This window comes from Telopea speciosissima, chromosome 10, assembly GCF_018873765.1.
Source record: "Telopea speciosissima isolate NSW1024214 ecotype Mountain lineage chromosome 10, Tspe_v1, whole genome shotgun sequence".
In the NCBI taxonomy this organism is placed as follows: Eukaryota; Viridiplantae; Streptophyta; class Magnoliopsida; order Proteales; family Proteaceae; genus Telopea; species Telopea speciosissima.
The window spans coordinates 6,790,033-6,813,346 of NC_057925.1; the positions used below are offsets into that span (position 1 = coordinate 6,790,033).

Sequence of the window (23,314 nt, forward strand, 5' to 3'; positions counted from 1 at the left end):
AAAACCAAAAGAGCGGTAAAATATTCATTTGTTTTGATATCTAAAAAAATATTTTCATTCAGAGCGATTTTGAAAGCATTCACGCACACCAAATAAGGTTTGACTGAAACATAATTCCTTCAATATAAATCAGATTTAAGCAATCTTGGATTTGTTGGAAAGATGGCTTTGTGCTCTACCTAATGCAAAAAAGTCTCATGTAAAAATAAAATCATTTGAGCAATCAAACTTCTTGGAGAACAAGAACATTTCTCTAAATCGAGAGTAGTTTAATTACTTATAGAAAAGATCAGATTTTCTAAGAACACTATAAACCAAATGTGAGACTAGGTATACCATGACAGAGGCCGATTCCAAGAACAATATAAACCAACTGTATGTTTTGATTGTTTCAAACTTCTAATAGCTTGCTTCGTCAGTTGTGCTGTTTTCTAGTTCTATGTTGATTTTTGATGATTGATATGGCTTAATATTGATTTTTGTGACTTAATGTTGATTTTTGATGATATAAGGTATATATTGTAACATAATAAATAATGTTAGAAAAGAGGGGAAATAAAAAATAACACTTGGGTGCCTTGTCACCTAAGCGATTAGGCCCATTGCGCCAAGGCTCGATCAACTGAAATATAAATTAATAAGGGTAACTCTAGAAATCAAGAGGGTAAAAGGAATTAAATTAGATTTAGAAGGATCTTTATGGAACTGAAATAAAATAAAGACTGCACTTTAATAAAGAAGGAAGGGGAATTAATGCAATGGGGGTTGATAAGGATTAAGGAAATAAAGACACCACGATATGTGGTTGTCTTTAAACTCCCGCAAGTTACCTCATGGAACAGAACTGCCTTGCAGAATATCGGAGGCTTAGAGGCATGACTTGGGAGGTTGTTTAATACGCAGGACGGGAGGCATTGAGACCTGTGCCGGAGATCACACACAGCCCTTGGGAGGTGAGTGGTAGCAGCAGCGGTGAGAGCAGGAGACCCAAGCAGGAATAAGAGCAGCGGGAGACACAATCAGGAATGAGAACAACAGCAAACATAACAGGTCCAGAATCAGAACACATCAACAAACTATAGCAGCAAGAAGCGATGAAAGTACGTCGCTGGTAATATGCAGCAGGGGAAGATGTGGCGTAAAGCGTAGCAACAAGAGCTACCAATTGCAGCAATGAACATTGTGGCACTGAAGGATGCAACGGCAAAGGTTCAGGGCAATGGTTCTCCACATGAACAGAACAGGAAGCCTGTGCACAGAAGTATATGATTTCCTTCAGGTATGATCTTCAGATAGATGTATTAATCTTCATCAGTGTACGAAACCCCAGTTCTTCATTTTCTATCAACTAAGGTTTCCCAGAGAGAAAATGACAGCATAGGTGGTCGTACACCACAAACCAGAAAACCTAGCAAGACTCTCAAAACAGACATCAAGGAGAAAGTATCTACTGGTTACAGCTCTGATACCATGCAGCAAAACAGGATCTGAAACCAGTACCTGTGAAGTAGAGAAGAGAGGAGAGGAGAGAAAAGAAAGAAGGAGAAGAAAGGGGAAAATCCTTGAGCCATGATAGGATTCAGAACAGTCTCTATCGGGCCTAGGTCCACAGCTTGTATTGCTATTATTAGGAGTCCTACTAAAAGATAAATTACAACACAAAACAACTAAAGTAAATAACAGTGACTTGACATAAACTATGACTCAACATGGGCTCCCACTAGACTCCCACTCTGAACTTAACAAAAACACTCCCCCTCACGGTCCAATATTCAAAATGTTTGACCCCAAAATCTAAGGCCGAAAGGAGGTGGTCTGAGAGAAATTTAACTCTCTTTAGCTAAACCAGTCTATCGTTAGAACAGGTAAGAAGGGAGAACAGGATTAAGAACAAGGAAGAAGGAAGAGGAAATAAAGGAACTGGGAAGCGATGAGCTTACCGGAGAGGAAGGGAAACTTGAACCAATGGGAGGAAGATGGAGAATATCGCACGGCTCCCTGGGCTCCAAGTTACAGTAACTGCACTCCAACTTAACTTCAATTCATTCCATTCATCTCGACCAAACACATCTATATACAAGGGAAAAAAAAAGAGACTCCTAATAGAGTAATAGGATTTCAAACTGAAAAGAACTTCCCTATGTTATCTAACTCCAACAAGATAAAATAAAAAATGTAAATTAGAAAATAACCCTAATTAACCCTGCACATAACTGCATCAAACAGCCAGCTATCCAAAAATTCCAATTGACAAATAGATGGATTTCAAGATGCAGGACAAGCCCACAAACAGTGAAGTAAAGGAAATCTATAGGACTGAAGTATTATGTAACAAAATTTAAGTACAGAGCCTAATCAGGTAGGGGTTCACATTATAACCAGATCTCTCTCTTTGCCTCATCCTTCCATACGTGGCATCCATTCCCTGTCCCACGGACTCCCTCCCCCCACCCCCCTCTCTCTCTCTCTCAATGGGCCCAATCAGGTAGGGGTTCACATTCAGTTGAATGAGGTGGGGTATGAGTTGCCCATCCTGTACTGAATTAGACCCATCCCCATCCCTAAAACTGGTAACTGCTTTTAAATCATTCTTTATTAGAGATGAACTTCATGTGTTCAAATACAACCAAGCCAGAACTCAAAAAAGCATATCTCATTATGCAGGAACCATGCACAGAAAAGTTAAAACTACCTGAATACTATCTTTCCCCATCCAACAACACAAGAAGTATTCCTCTTTCTTATCGCCCGAGTGGTACGTATAAAGAACAACATAGCAATCTCCACTGTAAAATTTACCAATTTCTTCTTTTGGAACTGGAGTCTTGGCACTGCCATTGATGTGCCATACCTGAAACACTAGTAATGTTCACACTTCTGAAAAGAAGACATTAATATTCAACAGCATGTAAAGAATCATAATTGAAAGAACACAGACTCGCAATACAGTTGCAATATTCAGACCTCAGTTTTACCACCACTTTCTAGCAAAGGGGGGAGATCTTCATTTACAGGAGGAGCGCCTTTTGCAATTCCCTTGGGACCAATACCTTTTTGCTTCAAAAGAGCTGAAGAATTCCAAAATACCTTGATGGTTAAAAGAATGACAAATAAAAAAACTGTTTCGACTTACAACTCACAAGTCGAGTGATTAGTACCCGCTACTTTTCCTCTTCCTTCCTCAGCACCGGAGGCTACTGTCCCCAATGGCCAAGACTCGAAGTTGGACTTGAATGAATGTGTCTCATACCCTTGAATAACCCGAGTTATGCACGTTGATTTCGGCTTATTTTGACTGGTTATAAATTCCTGATAGAAATAGAAGAGTTCAAAATGCCTCATTGAATGATCATCATGATGCAACTGAGTGTTAGTGCTATATACCTCAGCCGCTTGACTGGCAGCTTTTCTCTCTTCCACTTGTGTTACTCGACCAACCCAAACAAATACTTCAGCACCACAGTCCAGTAAATAGCACTTTTTGTTCTCCAACATCGATTTAGAAAGTTCACCTTCTATCATCTTCAACTCACCATCCGTAATACTACAGCAAAACAATGATCACAAGTAAGGACCTTTTTAATGAAAAAGTACATACATTATGAAGCAGTAATGTTTCGTAATACTATACCAAGCAACACTTTCTGGCAAATCATGAGTTTGTATGTGTGAGAGAGAGAGAGAGAGAGAGAAAACTTAGAATATCCTCCAAGAACATTCTTTCTGGAGCATTCTTCTCAAATTTACAGGCATGCTTAATTTTTTTTTAAAAAAAAAAAGAAGAAAATTCATTTGCAAATGAAAATTAATGAATGGAGGGGATGGCAAGCGGTAAGGATGTAAGGTTGCTCCATGATGGCCTTGTGGTCGTGAGTTCGAGTTGGGAAACAACCTCTCCATGAAGCGGGGGTAAGGTTGCGTACATATGACCCTCCCTAGACGTCTTTTTAAAGGGGGTGAGAAGCACAAAGTAAACTTGAGCATTAAAGCAGGAAATCAATGAAATGCATTATGGCATGGAGCTTCAAAGATTTCTTTTCCCTAAGAAATAGAACATAACATACAAAGAGCAAAACACAGTCAATAGCTATGTATGCAGAACAAATAAGCAAATAAAGTACAGTAAATACATAAAGAGGAGACAGTTCAAACATTATGAAGGAGAACCAAACTTGTTTTTTTTTTTGGGCGAATAAGAAATTCATTACCAAAGAGGAAAAAGAAATTACATGGCCCCAAAAGGGGAGCAACAAAACAAAGAATCAGAGACCAGGCCCTCAAAGATGAGGGTCCAGAGCAACAAGAGAGACAACGGAGAGACCCCAGGAGACAACAATGAGCCTGTTCCTTGGGGAGTCAATATAAGAAGATGTAGGAGCTGAGGCTAATTTGGCCTTAATTTCAAAAGAAATGGAATCCCAAATCTGCTGATAAGAGCGAGAGTTGGAGGTCCATTTCCTGATATTACGCTCCATCCAAATATGGTTAAGAGTAGCACAAAAAGCTAGCTTCCCAACAGTGTCACAGATAGAAGAGCCGGCAAATGTCATATCAATCCAAATCCATTCGTGGGAGAAAGGCAGGATTCTACGATGGGCAGGCCAGCATTTGATCAGGATACCTTTCCAGATTGCTTTTGCAGTAGGGCACTCAAAGAAGAGGTTGTCAGCGTCTTCCACATTGCTCCAGCAGAGACAGCAGGAAGGCGACACCGGAATCTAGCGGTGACGAAGGAAGGCCTGGGTTGGAAGGCACTTGGAGAAAATCCTCCAAGCAGTGAAACAATGCCGAGGGATGTGATGCTTGAACCAAAGAAGCCTTGTCCAAGGAACCAGCTGACCCTTCGGACGAATAAGATCCCAAGCAGATTTTGAGGAGAAGGAGCTGGAGCTGCTTGCTTTCCAAGAAACACAATCACCTCTACTCATAAGCCTTTTGGAAATGGAGGGAAGGTCATTCCAAATGAGAGTAAGATCCGGAGAGACAGTGGGGGGAGGAGACCAGCCAGCCGGGCCTAAGATATCGGCAACTAAGGAGAGCCTATGAAGACTGGAAGCATAAATGATACGAGGAGTTATCATGTTGATGAGAATCCCCTTAGGGTGCCAGTGGTCAAGCCAAAGATAAGAAGAGAGACCATCCCCAATCTGAGTTTGGATTTTGTGGAGAACCAAATGGCAAGAGTCCAAGATCTTGCGCCAGACCGAAGAAGAATCAGAGGTAGCAAAAGCCAACCAGATGGAGTCCTGACGAAGAAGGCCCGAGTAAATCCAATCAACCCAAATGCTCTTCTATTTAGAGGCAATCTTCCAGATGAGCTTGATGATCCCAGCAGAGTTCACTTCTTTGATTCTTCTAATGCCAAAACCTCCTTCCTTCTTAGGAAGACACACGGCTGCCCAGCTAAGAGGGTGAAGGAATCTAGAAGACTCATTACCCTTCCAAAGAAAGGAGGCAAATAAAGATTCCAAGGACTTGATTGTAGCTTGGGGAAGACCATAAATGCCGGACCAATAGATATAAGAAGATTCCAGAACTGATCGAATAAGAACCAACCTGCCTGCATAAGAGAGAAGCTTGCCTTTCCATAACTGGAGCCTCTTACGGATGAGATCAAGCATCGGTGTGCAGTGGTGAGCCGTAAGCCTGGCAGGAATTAGAGGGAGACCCAAGTACTTGACAGGCAGATGGCCCTCTTGGAAACCAGATCTCTCAATGAAAGCCACTTTGTCTGAATCTGAAACCCCAGCAAAGAACAAAAGAGACTTTGAAGGATTAAGACGAAGGCCGGACAACTCATGGAAATGCTGAAGACAGAGCAAGGAAGCTTCAAGAGAGGCCAGGATGCCTTAGAGAAAATCATCAGGTCATCCGCGAATGCCAAATGAGAAAGCTTAAGGGCTTTACTCTTTGGCAGAGGAGAAATGACCTGCTGGTCCGTGGCAATTTGAATTTTCCTGGAGAGGACTTCCAACGCCAAAGTGGACAAGTAAGGGGATAGGGGACAGCCCTGCCGAATACCACTGAAGCTTCAAAAAACCCGCCGGGCTGCCATTGATCAAGACTGAGAATCTTGGGGAGGAGATGCAAGCCTAAATCCAGTTGACAAAGATCGCTGGAAAACCCATCTTGGACATCACTTGAGAAATAAAATCCCACCTAAGAGAATCAAAAGCCTTATGGATGTCAATCTTCAAGAGGATAGAGGGGGCATGATTTTTCCTATCAAACCCTCTAACTATATCGTGACAGAGAACGATGTTGTCAGAGATGCTCCTTCTAGGGATGAAGGCTGATTGGTTGTCACTGACAAGGAGGTCCACAACACTTTTAAGCCTGCGAGTTAGAATCTTGGCAATAAACTTGTACAGCAGGTTTGGGGGCTCTACTCTTTGTGATGCGATAGGGAAGATGGCTTTCTCGGCTACCATCAACCACATTTGGATGGAACGCAATGTTCGGAAATGGACCACCAAATCTAGATCAGCTAACCAGATTTGGGAGTCCATTTCTTTTGAAATCAGTTCTAAGCTTAGTTTGGTTGCTCCATCTTCTTGTATTGACACCCCAAGGAACAGACGAATTGTTGTATCCTGGGGTCTATCTTCTATCTCCCTTGTCCCAGCAGGCTCCCTTGTTTGAGCCCCTGCTGCTAGCTCTTGTTCTCCTCCCTCCTATTTGAGGGCTTTTCCCTTTTAGCAATGAAATTTTTATTCACCCAAAAAAAAAACTTGTACAGCAGGTTGCAAAGAGCTATAGGCCTGAATTCGTTCATAGTAGAAGCCCCCTCCTTCTTGGGAATAAGGCAAAGAAAAGTGTGATTGATACCTTTGACCTGATTAGGATTAAAGAAGAAACTTTCAATGGCAGCAATAAGGTCCAATCTGATGATGTCCCAAGCAACTAAGAAGAATCCCATGCTAAAGCCATCCGGCCCAGGAGCACCAAACACCTTGAGAGAGTGGATGGCAGCAGCAATCTCATCCTCTTTAGGAATGGAGCTCAAGGAGTCAAAATAAGGCTGAGGGATGAATTTATTGACCAGGTCATCCGGAAAAGAAGAGGAGACCATCTGAGAGCCTCTAAATAAATCCTTAGAGTGTTGGACAGCCAAGTGCTTGATATCTAATTGTTGAAACAGTAGAGCCATCTAGAGCAGTGAGCTTAACAACGAAGTTATAATTGACTCGAGCTTTCAGAGAACGGTGGAAGTAAGCAGAATTAGAGTCTCCCAAGTCTAACCATTTGATTCAAGATTTTTGCTTGAGGAAGCTTTCCTCCCGGACCAATAAAGAAGAGAGCTCCTAAGAGATGTCTTTTTCCTCAGCTGCAAGAGCACTATCCAGATTGTTAGACTGCAACCGAAGCTGAATAGAGGCTAGTCTAGCCTTGCAATCCATGACCTGCTAGGGGATGTTGCCAAAAATGTTTGCATTCCAATCCTTTAGGGCAGCCTTAACATTTCTAAGCTTCTTAGAGAGGGCAATGAGGGGGGTGGAGAAAGCAAAACAGGCTTGTCCCAAGCTTCTTGGACAGTGGGGAGAAAGGAGGGATGGGAGGACCACATGTCAAAGAACTTGAAGGGCTTAGGACCGAAAGAGGTGAAAGGTTGAATAGCAAGGAAGATGGGGGAATGGTCGGAAATGTCTGGATTGTCAAAGGAAGCATGGGAAGAGGGGAAGGATGAAAGCCAGTCTTCATTGACCAAGACCCTATCCAGCTTACAAGAGATCCGATTAACTCCAGCCCTTTTGTTGCTCCAAGTAAGGGGGAAAGTGGGAAACCAGACCACCTCAGTCATTCACTCCAATGTCCTCAATGCAATCATTGAAAGAATTCATTGCTTCAAAGTCCAAGCTATCACCTCCTTGTTTTTCATGGCTGAACCTGATGACATTGAAATCACCTCCCAAACCCCAAGGGCAGAGCCCAATATGGCTAGCAAGAGATCTGAGATCAGACCAAAGAGGAATCCTCAGAGAATGACTATTGTGGGCATAAACCACAGTGAAAAAGAAGGAGAAATGACCCAAACAGTCCGAGAAGGAAACATGGAGAAGCTGAGAAGAAGAGGAAATGAGGGTAATAGAGATTTTACAGGGGTCCCAAAGCAGCCAAATTCTGCCATTACATTGCTCCCTAGTTTCTCCGGCAACTGGTTCTCAACCTGAGGGCCTACCCCTGCATTACGTTGCTCCTGCCTCTGTTGGCTCCTCCAAGATTGCTCTCTGCTCACCTGACCTCCTCGCTTCAGAAGCTAAGCTCTGGGACAACTGTCTCGTTGGTCACTTTCTTGGTTCGAGACCCCCTTTCCACACTGTGAAGCTATCTCTCTCCAAGCAATGGAGGACGCAGGGTACCATGGATTCCTTTCTTCTGGATAACGGTTTCTTCATCTTCAAGTTCTCTACTGATTCCGATAAGACCCGAGCCCTTGAGGGTGGTCCTTGGCTTATAGGCAAGAAGCTTATTTTCCTGTGCCAGTGGCATCGTCATCTCCACCTCCGGCGAGTTGATCCTACCTCTATCCCTCTCTGGGTAACTCTTCCAGGTCTTCCCCTGCATTACTGGTGCACCGATGGACTCAATCTGGTAGGCTCTGTATTGGGCACCCCCCTCTTCTCTGATGTGAAAACTAGACGTAAGGATAGACTTGCTTACGCTAGAATCTGTATTAAGGTTTCGGCTGCTGAACCCCTTCCTTCTTTCATCACGGTCAAGGAGGGCGATGATTTTTCCTTTGAGCAAGTGCTCCATTATGAATGGAAACCTCCACATTGTGAAGTCTGCAAGACGTTTGGACATGCCTCACACCTCTGCTCTCCAGCTCCTGTTGCTGTCGAAGACATGATGCTTGGCCCTGCTGCTGTCGAAGGAGAAGCGACTGTCCCTGCTGCTACCGGTGGTGAGAACTTTGGCCCTAACCACCCTGTCGTTGCTGGAAGGTCTCTGATCCAGAATATCCCTATTGTCGCCGGTGTGGCGATTGGAGTTCAGCCGGCTGTTAGAATCCCACGCTCTCCTTCCTGAGGAAGAACCAGAAATAGGCTTCATCATCGGAACTCTCGCTGGAAAAAGGATGACCAGTCGATCCAACTCAGCCAACAGCCTTCTGCCTCTGACTTGAACAGGTTCAGTGTCCTTGCTGCTGACGATGATGCAAATGATTCTGCCCCTATCTCGTGCCCCGAAAAGCTCTCTTTCGATGTCATCTCAAGAAGTAGGTCGCAGATGTCGCATAATTCAAACCATGAACCTTCCTTTCCTGGCTCTCCTGGCACTCCAGCCTCTACAATCAACCCGTTGTCATCTTCCTTGGCGCTCTGCAACTGCGACTGGCCTCCTGCCCTCGCTTTTGGCTTTTAGTACTTTTGAGGTATCCCTACCTTTGTTGACGAAGAGCTCTTTTTGCCCCCCTGTGGGCCCCTCGTCTTTTGGACCTGTTGACCCCCTTGTGGTCCCCCTGGTTCCCTTTACCCCTTGGTCTCGAACCAGTTAGCCTCTCGGTTCAACCATACTTCTTTAAGTGAATCCTCTGCTTCTCTCTTGGGTTCTCGGATCCCTATCCAACCCGCCCCTACCAACCACTCTGTTAACCCGTCTTCTACACCCAACAACCCCACTCCTAGCTCTCCTGAGACGCGAAGCATTCCTGCAACCCCTCTCCCTACTACCCCTCTCCACTACTCCTACCGTCGTCGCCACCGTAGCGAAACCCGTTCAAGGTCGGTCCTCTCTAGGCTCTGTGAGCCATTGTTGCCCCTCCCCAAATGATCCAAGGATTCATTTGGAACACCAGGGGCTTGAACTCCCCTTCTAAGCAAGCTACTGTTCGTTCCAAGCTTCGCCTTTCTCGGGCAAACTTTTGTTGTCTCTTAGAAACTCATATCAAAGAGCCCAATCATGGAAAAATTTTGCAATCGCTGTCTCCTGGCTGGTCTTTCTTTTCCAACTCCACCCACCACCCAAATGGTAGAATTTGGATTCTCTGGGATCCTTCAAAAATCACTTTATCCCTCCTGTCTTCCTCCTCTCAGTTCGTCCACCTTTCCTTCTCTGACTGCCTGGGCCATTTCTCCTTCTTCTTTACTGTGGTCTATGCCTTCAATAGCCATTCTTTGAGAATTCCTCTGTGGTCTGATCTTCTTTCTATTGCTAGTCAGCTTGGCCCTCTTCCTTGGGGCTTGGGAGGAGACTTCAATGTGATCAGATTCAGCCATGAAAAGTTAGGAGGTGATCATCTGGATTTGGAAGCAATTAACTCCTTTAATGATTGTATTGAAGACATAGGGGTAAATGATCTCAGATGGACTGGATTCCCTCTAACTTGGTGCAATAAAAGAGCAGGTTCTAATCGGATTTCCTGTAAACTTGACAGGGTCATGGTCAATGAGGAATGGCTCTCAGCCTTCCCTTCTTCTTTTGCCAACTTTGACAGCCCGGACATTTTAGACCACTCCCCCATCTCTCTAGCTATACAGCCCTTCCCTTCCTTTGGTCCCAAACCCTTCAAATACTTCGACATGTGGGCCTCCCACCCCTCCTTTTTACCCACTGTTCTTCAAGCCTGGGAAAAACCTGTCAATGCTTTCTCTTCCCCCCTCATTGCTTTTTCTAGAAAGTTCAAGAATGTCAAGGCAGCTCTCAAGGATTGGAATTCCAATACTTTTGGAAATATATCTCAGCAGGTTTTAGAATGTAAGGACAGACTTGGAGCAATTCAGATTCGACTGCAATCAGATCATTGTAATGGGGCTTTAGCAGATGAAGAAAAGGCTACTTCTCTTGAGCTCTCCACCTTACTTGCCAGAGAAGAGAGCTTTCTGAAGCAGAAGTCCAGAATCAAGTGGCTTGAGCTGGGGGACTCTAATTCTGCTTATTTTCACAGATCTCTGCCAAAGTTAATGCAAACTCCATTGTTCATCTTACAGCCCAGGATGGTTCTACTGTCTCTACTGTTAAAGATATCAAAGATTTGGCTGTTCAACATTTCAAAGATCTCTTCACCAGCTCTCAGTTGGCCTCCCCTTCCATCCCGAATGGCCTGCTCAACAAATTCATCCCCTCGGCCCTCCATGACTCCTTGAGCTCCATTCCAAATGAAGATGAGATTGTGGCTGCAATCCACTCTCTTAAGGTTTCGAGAGCCCCAGGTCCGGATGGTTTCAGTATGGGGTTCTTTCTAGCTGCCTGGGACATTATCAAGCTGGATCTTATTGCTCCCATTGTCAGCTTCTTCTTCAACCCTTATCAGGTCAAAGGTATCAATCACACCTTTCTCTGCCTCATCCCCAAGAAGGAAGGTGCTTCTACCATGAATGATTTTAGGCATATTGCTCTCTGCAACCTCCTGTACAAATTTATTGCCAAGAACCTTGCTAGGCGGCTCAAAGGTGTGGTGGATATTCTTGTCAGCGACAACCAATCGGCCTTCATCCCTAGAAGACATATCTCGGACAACATCCTTATTTGTCATGACATTGTCAGAGGCTTTGAGAGGAAAAATCATTCTCCTGCTATTCTCCTAAAGATCGACATCCACAAAGCCTTTAATTCTTTAAGGTGGGACTTCATAAGTCAGGTGATGACCAACATGGGGTTTACTTGTATCTTTATCAACATGGGGTTTCCTCCCCAAAGTTTTCTGTGCTTGTCAACGGCAGCCTGGCAGGTTACTTTGATGCCTCTGTGGGAATTAGACAAGGTTGCCCCCTGTCCCCTTATTTGTTCACCTTAGCTTTGGAAGCTCTCTCCAGGGACATCCAAATTTGCACTGATCAGCAGCTTATTGTGCCTATGCCCAAGGGTAAAGCTCTCAAACTTTCTCACTTAGCCCTCGTGGATGACCTGATGATCTTCTCCAAGGCTTCCATAGCCTCTCTGGAGTCTACTATGCTTTGCTTGCAGCACTTTCACGAGCTATCGGGCCTGAGCATCAACCCTTCAAAGTCTCTCATTTTCTTTGCGGGAGTTTCTAAGCTGGATAAGGCTCTCCTGCTTGAGAAATCTGGTTTCATTAAAGGTCACCTTCCAGTCAAGTATTTGGGGCTTCCTTTGATACCTACCAGGCTTTCTCCTCACCACTGCACCCCTGTGCTTGATCTCATAAGGAAAAAGCTGCAATTATGGAAAGGCAAGCTTCTCTCCTATGCTGGCAGGTTGGTTCTCATCAGATCTGTTTTGGAATCTTCATATATCTACTGGTCTAGAATCTACAGGCTGCCTCAAGCTACCATTAAGTCCTTGGAATCTCTCTTGACTTCTTTCCTATGGAAGGGTAAGGATACCTCCAGATTTCTCCACCCCCTTCCTTAGTCTGACGTGTGTCTGCCGAAGAATGAAGGCGGCTTGGGCATCAGAAGAATCAAAGAAATGAACTTGGTTGGTATTTGCTAGTTGATTTGGAAGATTGCTTCAAAGCAAAAGAGTATCTGGGTTGACTGGATATATTCAGGACCTCTTCGGCATGATTCTATTTGGACGGCTTCCCTGTCGGCTGATTCTTCATGGGTTTGGCGCAAAATCTTAGATTCCCGTCACTTGGTCATCCATGTCATCAAATCTCAGATTAGAGATGGGCTCTCTTCCTACCTTTGGCTGGATCACTGCATCCGAAGGGGATCCTTCTGCCCCTTATTACCCCTCGGATCATTTATGCTTCGGGTCTCCACAGGCTCTCTTTGGTGGCTGACATTTTAGATCAGTCTGGCTAGGCTCCCCCTCCTTCTTCCTCTCCGGACCTTGCCATCATCTGGAATGACCTCTCCTCCATCACCAGAAGACCTTTGGACAACCAAGACTGTGTAAACTGGCTAGCAAGCAACCCTCCTCTCTTCTCCTCAAAATCTGCTTGGGACATCATTCGGCTTAAGGGTCCTTTAGCTCCGTGGAGAAAGCTTCTTTGGTTCAAGCACCACATCCCTAGGCACTGTTTCACTATTTGGAGGATCTTCACCAACTGTCTCCCAACTCAAGCCTTTCTTCTGCATCACCACATCCCTGTCCCTCCCTCTTGTTGCCTCTGCTAGAACAATAGGGAAGACATTGATCACCTCTTCTTTGAGTGCCCCACTGCTGCAGCGATCTGGAAAGGCATCTTGCTTAAATGTTGGCCTACCTCAAGAAGAATTCTGCCTTTCTCCAGAGAATGGATTTGGATCGACATGACTTTTGCTAGCCACTCTTTATGCGATACAGTGGGAAAGCTTGCCTCTTGTGCCACCGTGAACCACATTTGGATGGAGCACAATATTAGGAAATGGACCCCCAATTCTAGATCCTACCAGCAGATTTGGGATTCCATTTCCTTTGATATAAAGGCGAAGTTATCGTCAGCTCCTCCTTCTTTTTGCCCTGACACCCCAAGGAACAGGCTCATTGTTGTCTCCTGGGGTCTCTCCTCTGTCTCCCTTGTTTCCCCTAGCCCGCAAAGCTGAGGCTTGGGGTCATTATTTTTTGTTTTGTTGCTCCCCTTTGAGGGCACTGTTTTTCTTTTTTCCTCCTTGGTAATGAATTTCTTATTCACCCAAAAAAAAAATCCCATATATACCTACATTTCAAACTTTTGGAGCTTTCTAAATCGGGTGCTCCAACTGTTTATTGCCTCCCCATGCTTCGACTACACAATGATCTGGATAATTTTAGAATCTGACCCAAATACAAACCAAATAACTATTTGTTTAAGTCGAACCTGAAAAAAATCTGGACTGTTTCAGGAGGGCCAGGTTAGAAATTGCCACCCCAATTGTTCCTCCCCCCCCCCCCTCTACCCCGCAGAAAAAATCTTTGCACTCCTCCAATCCCCACCCTACCCTCCCCCCAAAATATAAATCCATAAAGAACAATGGGCACAGTTCCCTCACCCAACAAATGCATTTAAATTCCGTCTCCACGAGGATAACTCATATCTAACATTCAGAATATGGTCAAAACATTTTTGGGGCATTATTCATTATAATTGCATCCAAAGTTAGAATAAAAATCACAAAAACATATAAAGTAACAGTAATACACTAATACATATACATATGCCAAATTAAAGATGATAGTTGAACTAATGTCATATTAGTTTTACAGCCTAATTTCATTTTCAGATGGACACTACAACCCTTGAACTTGAGGTTCCCAGCTCCAAATATAGATCACTACTATTGTCTACACACATAGATATTTAAACAGATAAAATACCTATATAGTTTCCCAGGAGTTTTTTCCAGAACAATATCATCTTCACTTGGAGGCTTTTTTCCAATTGGTGCAAAACCTCCAAAGAGGACCCAGAAATCACCTGAATCCGATTCAGCCTGTAGCTTTCCATCATCTGGCCAAAAAAATTTAATAATGTAAGCAAATGAAAAAATGTTAGAGAAGAAGTAAAATCATTCAGAAAACATCATAGACTAGAAAGTGATTCGTATGGCCTTACCAACAATTGCCACATCACATTTCCCCTCATGATACTTGTCCTTGAAATACTGAATCACCTCCAAAGCCTTGGCCCTTTCTTGGATATTGGAATTTGCACCATTAAATTGATAAATCTTATACTCGGTATCCAGGATAAACACATCATCATGATTGAGTGAAGAGCGAGCCAGTTGAACCTGCATATGACAAGATACATCATATTCCCTTAATCCCCAAAAGCTTTGAAGAAAAAGGATGCTCCATGTTGGAAATCTGACTCCAAGTTGGCATTCCCTGCTACCTGCTTCAATCTGATATTTCGTTTCCCTCTGCAAACATAGAGTCGTGTTTCAAACTTTTCTTCCTCAGGTTTCTTGAATCCAGATGCAACACCCCCCTCTAATGGGATAATGCATGGTTTAAAGTATGACAAAAACTTGTCAGACTCATGCCCTTGAAGTTCTCTGTGCTGAACTGCACGCCCTCCAAGGGCTGCATCAAGTTCAATCGTCTTTATTGCCGCAGTGCCAGCTTCATCCTATCATTATTTTAGAAATTATAAAATGAAAGTGGAGCATAATTTTTTCCCAAAAAAAGAGAAATCAACTCAATATGCAATATCAAAAAAATTAAAAAAATAAAAACACACTATGTATGACAGAAACAAGTACCACAAACACACCTGAGTCGTATCCTTTCCAATCCAATAGTGAATGTCATATAGATAAGAACCTCCTTTCCCAGAACTTGTCTGTAGAAATTTACAGATGAGATGATGAACTGAATTAGAATACATAGGATTTATTCCTTCATAACCTCAAGCATGCATTGCAAGAAAATCAGCGTCTTCATGCATCAGGGAAAAGAAATAAACTCTGACATCAGCTTAACCAATGGAACAGCAACAAAATCTAAAGCAGAAAATTGTAGATATGAAATTTTTTTTCCTTGACAAGTGGAAGTTATTCTGAACTATGGAAGGCAATAAAGGGTGCTAGGGGGGCTCCAGAATACATTATCAAGTACTCCCCAGTAAAGTCCCTAAATATCACATCAGTACCAAGTATCAAATCATGTCTCAACCACTTAGCCCACAAATGTACTGATTGCTACCATTGCCGATCAAAAAGTAAAGAGGAGGGGGTGGGGCCTCGACAGAAATAAGCGTTCCATGATCCTTCATTCTTTCCTATTTGTAACATCACAGATATTAAATATAGAGTGTTGTAACAGCATATGAAGTTTTGAAACCTCTGAAACAGTGAGCTATCGGATCTTAGTCCAACAACTGTTAACAGAATTAATAGATTAAGACAAAAACATGACTGCATCATGAAAAACATCTACATAGAGAGGATTTTGGAAAGTTCATTTAGAGCAATAGTTAAAATTATATAAACAAACACAGACCAGATTACACACGGAACCTCCATTTCGTAGAATCATGAGTTTAGCACAAAAAAGGGTAGTACAGGGAAAGGAGTGCCATGCTCCAGCCACTCAAATGCCAAAAAGCAGTAACTTTCAGCATTAATTAAACTAATCAGAATCAGTTTACGGATTCACATCAATGATCACACTGTTGATAATTGCGCAACAGAGAGTGCATGGACCCCAGGCCTATAGAGATGACATTGTATTCACGCCATAGCATATTCTCTAATATCTCTGATCTATTCATTTTCAGTTTGATTTTTAGCAACTTCTGTATTAACAATATCAAGCTTGCTGGCAGTTATGTTGAGTTTTTTGGTGTCTTGACTTTTGATGATGGACTACTGTGTGGAGCCTCCAGGGACCGCTCCATGGAGGGGGTTTGGGGGTGGCAGCCCCCAAGGAAAATTTTTTAAGGACTACATGGGTATTTCGGTAAATTTCCAGTATAGGGTTTCGCTATAAATCTGTAGCAAGAGTTCTTTCTCTGTATTGAAAAATCTGAGAGAGGTGTGAGGAACGAGCAACTGTAACCCTATTCTCCATTGATAGAGAAACAGATCTCATTTCACCGTGGACGTAGGCAACCTTGCCGAACCACGTAAATCCTTGTGCGCAATGTGTGATTGTGTTTGCGATTTCCATTCTTCTCTCCATCGTGTTAGGTTTTACAAGTTACACCCCTACCAGCAAACCCTTGACAAGCTCTAAGACACCACAACAAGGCAGGTCAAATAGATAAACCTGCCCTACCTTTCGCTGTCCATATTGGGATGGAGACACTGTATAGCCATTGACAGGTATGGAATAGAGGCAGGTCTAAACATAGATAAACCATGACAGGTTTAGGTTGTAATAGGATTTCCTACTGTATGACCTAGAGGACTGGTATCTTGTGGATTATATTTCCCATCAATTCATGAGACGCTTCTAATTCCCCCCTCCCCTTGTTTTTGGGGGAGGGGAATGTGGTCGATGTATTTCGAGTATTATAAAAGTAGAGACAGAACAAAAATCCTTTATTGCACTTTCGGGCTTTACTTCTCTTTGACTCTCATTTATCACATAGTTAGCCTGATAAGATTTAATGGGAAACTGTCACACAGTTACACCGTATCTGCAAGGAGACCAGGTGCGCTGGGGATGGGCTCTGTGTTTTGTAATTTAAGCATTACTTAGTTTTCATTTTTCAAACCATAGCATGTTGGGAAAGGTTTGGATCCGTAGGAATTAAGGTAGGGTCAGATTAGGATCGCGCAAAATCTACCCCATTACCATCCCCACAAGTATGGACTCATCATTAGAGCATCATGAGAATCAATTTCATTAGTCAGCCAGACTCAGCCTACTACATTTCAACAATACCGTAACCGACCCTTTTAAAATATATTGAACAAAACCATAAACAAACAAACCCCACCCCAAAAAAACACATACAGTTCAACAATACTGTAATGGCGTACCCGACCCTTTTAAAATATATTGAACAAAACCATAAATAAACCAAACCCATCCCCTCCCCACACCTGAAAAAAATGCATGAGGTTCACTAATTTTACCAGGTAATGAAGGTGGGTACCTGCAGAGGGTAAGCTGGGTCAGGTGGATAGCCAGGGTGTGTCAAATACCATACTCTAGCTTGACAAGGATCAAACCATAACCAAAACACTAGGGCAGGTCTCCTCCTGAACCTAACCCAGCTAATAACTAACTTATAATGGGTTGGGCCACATCAAGCCCAATTTATTAAATGGGTGGGCTCCTGCATGGGTCCAAGACTTCAGAACCAATGCGCCAGCACCCCTTTGCGAAGCCCAGACCTGCCTGAGAGCCAGCCGTTTATTTTTGTTTCAAATAATAAAGATCCAAGAAATCCATCCCCACTGTAGCTCAAATCCCCCCCCCCAACCCACCCAGTTGCACCCTAGCCCAACTACTGGTTGGTGAAAAGCATCAAAAGCTGGCCTGGTAGGGGCAGAGATAGGGGTAAGAACCCTAGGAGTAAATCAAGAACTAGAAGACAAGTTCTCATCTCTAGGGGTTCAGGATTTACTTGTGAAGTCATTGACAGGCTGTATGCTTTTTCCTCCCCCCCCCCCCCCTTTACCTCCTCATGGAGGGGGTTGACTTATCTTGAGGGGTTAGCAGAATTTATCGTTCACATGACTATTCATGGGGGGGCATAGTTGAATTATCTAGTTTTCTCTTTTCTAGCCGACCTCATTTAGTTGTTGGGATAAGGCTGAGTTGTTGTTATTCTCTTTTCTCAGCTATCTTTGTTTTTTATTTATTTATTTATTCTTGTGGATGTCTGTCCCTTGAGTTGTATACCATGACCTCATGTTTCTTTAATAAATTCTGTTTCCGAAATAAGAGTAAATGTTTACACTTAGTGATGATTTATAAATGTATACAAACTGTCATAATCAGGAAGAAGACTAGTGCCCTACATTTTTTATAAAGCTTCATACAATACTTTATTGAGAAACACACAAAAAAAAAAAACCCCTACAATGTAAAAAGATAAGTTCAGCAAGCCAGCAATGAAGTCTTTCCAACATATCTACTAGCTGTTAAAATTGCTCAGAATAAAACAAACTACAATGGGAAAAAATATGACATAGTAAGACTCTACATACCTGCAGAACAATGTAACAATCCCCCATGTAGAATTTACCATTTTCAGATTTAGGCAATGGAACTGGCTGAAAGTTCTCAATCCTCCAAATTTCAGTCCCTCTACAAGATGTTAAGTACAGAAACCGAACTGTTCATTCTCACATATGTTACGTTGCAATGATTTAGTATGAGCAAACAAATAGGTTTGATTTGCTTCACCTATGAGAATTTCTACCAATTCTTGTTTTATTCATCAAAGCTCATCCTAATCTCCATCGAGATTACAGCCTTAGCCCTGTCCTATCATCTGTATAATGGAGTTCGTCATTTATTGACGGATTTTTCGCTTTTATTATTTACAAGAAAACATGACTCAAGGTAAGTGGCATTTCCTCCTTTTCCTTTTCTCCTTAATTTTCTTTTTATAATTCTTTGATATGTGTAATGAATAGGACATCAAATTATCAATCCAATGCATGGGCAATGATAAGGATACACTTTCTGACCAACTCCCTGAAAAGCAGGATCCAGAATTTTTGTAGAGCTAGACATTGTGCGGCAAACTTCTCAACTCCTTTTCCTTAACAGACTAAAGCGAAGCTCTTCCAACTTGTACCTTCTGATTTCTAAGACTCTGACAACCCAAATTGAAAAAATATATAGGGGTTGCTGCAAAAAGAGAAACTGTTAATATGTAACATATGCACATAACAAACTACAAGCACTTTAGTCTCAGAGGTTCGAAGTTCAAACAAAACCAATATCTATTTTCTTCATATCCAAATTAGCCAAGCACAAAATAATCACATTTGATTGGTCATCCAGATAACAAATACAGGAGCTTATCAGGACACGATGTCTTACAGTTAGAAGTTTAACAATTAACAATCTTTCCACAAATTAAAATAAAAGACACCAACAAGCAGAGAATAATCATGTGCAAGCCACCCAGCCACGAGTCATAATTAGGCAAGTGAAGCATGTCCATATCATTACAGAGTCACTTGCTGCCATTTAAGGTTGCAGAGAAAAACATACCTCACAAGTTACAACAAATGTAGAATCGAGCACTGGATTCTTTCTAACCTTCTAATTAAATTATATACGGGAAAACTCATGTCGTAATGGATAATGGATGATATACAATCAGCACAAAGTGACCTGGTCATTTCTTACTAGAAACACCATCTTCTTATTTATTTATTTTATTATTATTATTATTATTATTTTGGATAGATCTAGAAAAGCCATCTTGTTATCCAAAACTATCTTATCTTTTTCCTATAAATACCCAAAATCTCCCATTTAAAGATTCTATTCTCAAGACATTCCACATAAAGTGTCCTTTTTCCCTTATAATGGATGAGTTCCAAATATATCTACAACAGTGATAAAAGAGGAGAGCTTGCACAAGGGTGTCAGAATGAACATCACACAAGAATCCATAGGCTATCTAGTAATTTCATCAAAAGTCACAACCATATACTATGTGAAAGGGTGTCTATGGGCAAGTCCATGAAGTAGTTCGGACCCAACTTTGAATTACATTGTTCAGACCTCAGGCTGAACTTGCGCAAAAATTAACAAGTGCGAGGCCAGTGATGAAATCGAATTCATTAGTTCAGCGCATACCAACTAATCCCAACATGTCTACCACCCTCCATTTACACTCATCCCCATAAAGTTAAACCAGTCAATTTCAGATGATTCTTTTGGACAAATGCATTCTAGATCTGATGCCTAGCCACCAGGTGTTTGTCGTAGCAGCCCACCAATTGCTCCATCTCCCGTAAGATATTCATAGTCCTTGCCCCCTAGGATTGTCTTTGGCAATCGGGGTTACACTCTATCCCTGAGAAGCATCACTTTCAAAATGTCCAAACACAAAACTCCAAACTGCAAAATTTCTATTGGCTTTCATACAATCAGGCTCAAGCTCTACCCTGAGAAATAGCATCCTAAATTAACTAAGGAGCAATTATCATGTTGCAGCTTCCTCCTATTTTCCTCCTATTCAAAAAGTTCATTCTATTCCCTTGAATTAAATAAGCTTCATAAAATCCTTTCTTCCAAAGTAGAACTTCCTGCTACACTCCATTTTGACAAAGAATATAGTAGGCTTTTTCATCCAAACCTGGGTTTTATACATTAGCTCACATTAGAAGATGGGATTAGGTTGTAAATGTTGAGGTTCAACTCTTATTCCACAAGTTCAAAAGTCAAATGTAGTGCAAAGAAATCCTCAAGAATCTTAGGTACATAACTATTTAAACCCAAAATGTGATTCTCAAATATCATACACATAAACATTCCAAGATCTTGAGAAGTACAATCCTCGGAGACTCGGAATTATCCTGAAAAGTCCGTCAATATGCTGCTTGGCCAAGATATCTGACATATGTTGCTCTTGCACAGATTTCAGCCACCTTGTCAACATTCAACCCACTTCATAGTTCCTCTCAATTTAGTAATATTTTGTACATTCAATGGTTCTGAATGTTTCTTCAATAAATCATACTGATCACTTCAGAATGAACTTTCTGAGCGCTATGGTATGACCTCTTCACAGAGAATATCCCAAGATGCCTTCTTTGTGAGATTCTGGATCTATAAACTTTTAAAGGTATCAAAGGAATTTTTACACCCTCAAATGATCAATTACAGCGATGTGTCTTTCTTTTTTCTAAAAAGTGCCTATTTAGCAGTTAGTAAGTGACTGTATTAAAGGTCTTGCACATGCTAGGACTCTGGATACCATAGCTTCAACTTATAAAAGAGAGGAAAACAGTAGGAAGTTGCAATAGTATTATTTTTAACAATGAACAGTTATTAACAACTGTTCTTCCAAATCCAAGTTGTTTTGCAATCAAAATGGAAGGAAGTCTGCTGGTTATCAGCAGAAATCATTACTCAATCCAAACACTCAACTTTTCCATGTAAACAAAAATACAGGATGTTCCTCATTGTGTTCTTATGGGTTTCAGGTTGCTCAACTTGCAATGCACATATACTTGGACATCTGAAATGACTTCCAGTCACTCCATTATGTTTCCCCTTTAAAAATGGCAATCAAGGAGCTGAAAATGCATCTCTTACATTCTCATTCACATCATATCATAATCTATGACTCGCTATAATTAAAAAGAAAAAAAGAACTTCATTACAGTGTTATAGTGATCAACCAAATGTTAATCATATGCAAACCTAGATATTTCAATCCAACAGATAGACATATTACAGAAGCCTTCATAATGTTCTCTGTTCCAAGAAATCTAAAGACTCCTTGATCATATCATACCGGAATTATGACTCAATGATCTTTACCCGGAAAAACAGCTTCTAAACATGCTCGTCAATACTCAATTATCCAAACATCCATGCAATTCTGTTCTAACATTCAAAAACTAAGAAAGATCAAACAAAAACGACAGATCATCTCACATGAAACACACAATAAAAGAATTGGACGAATTGTTTAACAATAAAACGTTAAAGACCTCTTGAAAACAGAATTGAACAAACCAGAAGCTCAGATCAACCAGCATTCCAAGAATTACAGCAAATGCCAAAGCCGATCAAACAACCAATAGAATACACAAAGATCTACGAGACTCAGTGATCATGGACCGGATCAAAGAAGTATCATAATCAGTTTCAAGAAGCATCAGGTACGAATTGAACATACCCGAGATCTCTGGTTTCACCTTCTCTCTTTCACTCTTTCTCTCTTTCTCTTTTCTCTTTTCTCTGTGCAGAGCAGTTGATGAAGCCCGGAGGTGTGAGATAAGAAATGAAGCCGTTTGAAGAGCTGGCAAAGAACACTTTAAAAGTGAATAATTGCGGTTTCTCTCTTTCTCTCTCTTCCTTTTGAGCTTTTTGAGATTTGAGAGTGATTATAATTTTGGGCGGAGAAATGGAGAGGATGGGGAAACAGAGAGAAAAAGTATAGACAGGTAATAGAGAAGAATGTAGCAAGAAATGAAGAAAGGGAAAATTTTGTTTTCCGTGGAAATTAAAAGAGATATCCGGTCACGGTGGCACCGGTCATGGTGAGGTGGAGTGGGAAGATTGAAAATTACAAGAGGAATGATTCACATGAGACCCACATTGTCAAAAAGAAAAAAATAATAGAAAAAACCATGTCAGAAGATATACGATAAATTAATTGCATGGAAAACTTTTTTCTAATTCTTTATTTTTTTGCCATTTTTAAGGAAAATGTTCCCATGATTTTCGTTTCGATTCTAGATTTTGTTGGTGCACGGTTTTTTGTTTTTTTTTGTATTTTAAAAAATTCTGATGGTTGAATGGTTGAAACTTGAGGATCAAGATCGTCGTGTCCAGGGAGCAAGGAACGCCCAGGGCGTTGCCAGCTATTGGGTTGTGCTACACACATCCTTAGGCATACGTCGAGATATGTGTGGCACAGCTCAACTGTTGGATGTCCCCTGGCAGCACCCTGGGTCCACGCCTCCCTAGAGATTAACTCACTTGGGTCAGGGGAGTTGACTCAGTGAGTCAATCAACACACTTGAGCCTTGGCTTGAACCAAAATCATGGTTTGTGACACCCACACTAATGAGAAATAATTAATCAATACTTTGAAGAGAAGCAAAATAATCACCTAGACTTCCCTTTGTTACAGTTACTAATGATCACCCCACCCACCCCCCATGAAAGGTGAAAATCTTTGCCCTATTGATGCTTTCACATGCATTATTTGAAGGGGTCACACTCCCCCATAAAGAACTCTTCCGCCAAAGTTAACTGAGTAGATGATTGAATTAATATCAATTTCCTTCTCATCATCAAATTATTTGATCAAATTCTCATTGCTCAAATGTAAATTTGTATC

General features: G+C 41.8%; 1 protein-coding gene across 2 annotated transcripts in view; it reads right to left on the reverse strand.

Annotated features, from left to right (window-relative positions):
• Positions 1–22,398, reverse strand: part of LOC122642902 (villin-2-like) — a 92,502-nt gene extending 70,104 nt beyond the window's left edge. For both annotated transcript variants that reach the window (XM_043836519.1, XM_043836520.1), the window contains exons 1-11: positions 22,145–22,398; positions 18,956–19,128; positions 18,480–18,579; positions 15,089–15,157; positions 14,708–14,944; positions 14,426–14,603; positions 14,188–14,320; positions 3,385–3,544; positions 3,159–3,309; positions 2,965–3,068; positions 2,693–2,851 (exon numbers count right to left, since the gene is read on the reverse strand). In XM_043836519.1, coding sequence (XP_043692454.1) covers positions 2,693–2,851; positions 2,965–3,068; positions 3,159–3,309; positions 3,385–3,544; positions 14,188–14,320; positions 14,426–14,603; positions 14,708–14,944; positions 15,089–15,157; positions 18,480–18,579; positions 18,956–19,011 — 1,347 coding nt within the window. In that variant the 5' untranslated portion in view covers positions 19,012–19,128; positions 22,145–22,398. The remainder of the gene's footprint in view (positions 1–2,692; positions 2,852–2,964; positions 3,069–3,158; positions 3,310–3,384; positions 3,545–14,187; positions 14,321–14,425; positions 14,604–14,707; positions 14,945–15,088; positions 15,158–18,479; positions 18,580–18,955; positions 19,129–22,144) is intronic.
• Between the last annotated feature and the right edge of the window lie 916 nt (positions 22,399–23,314).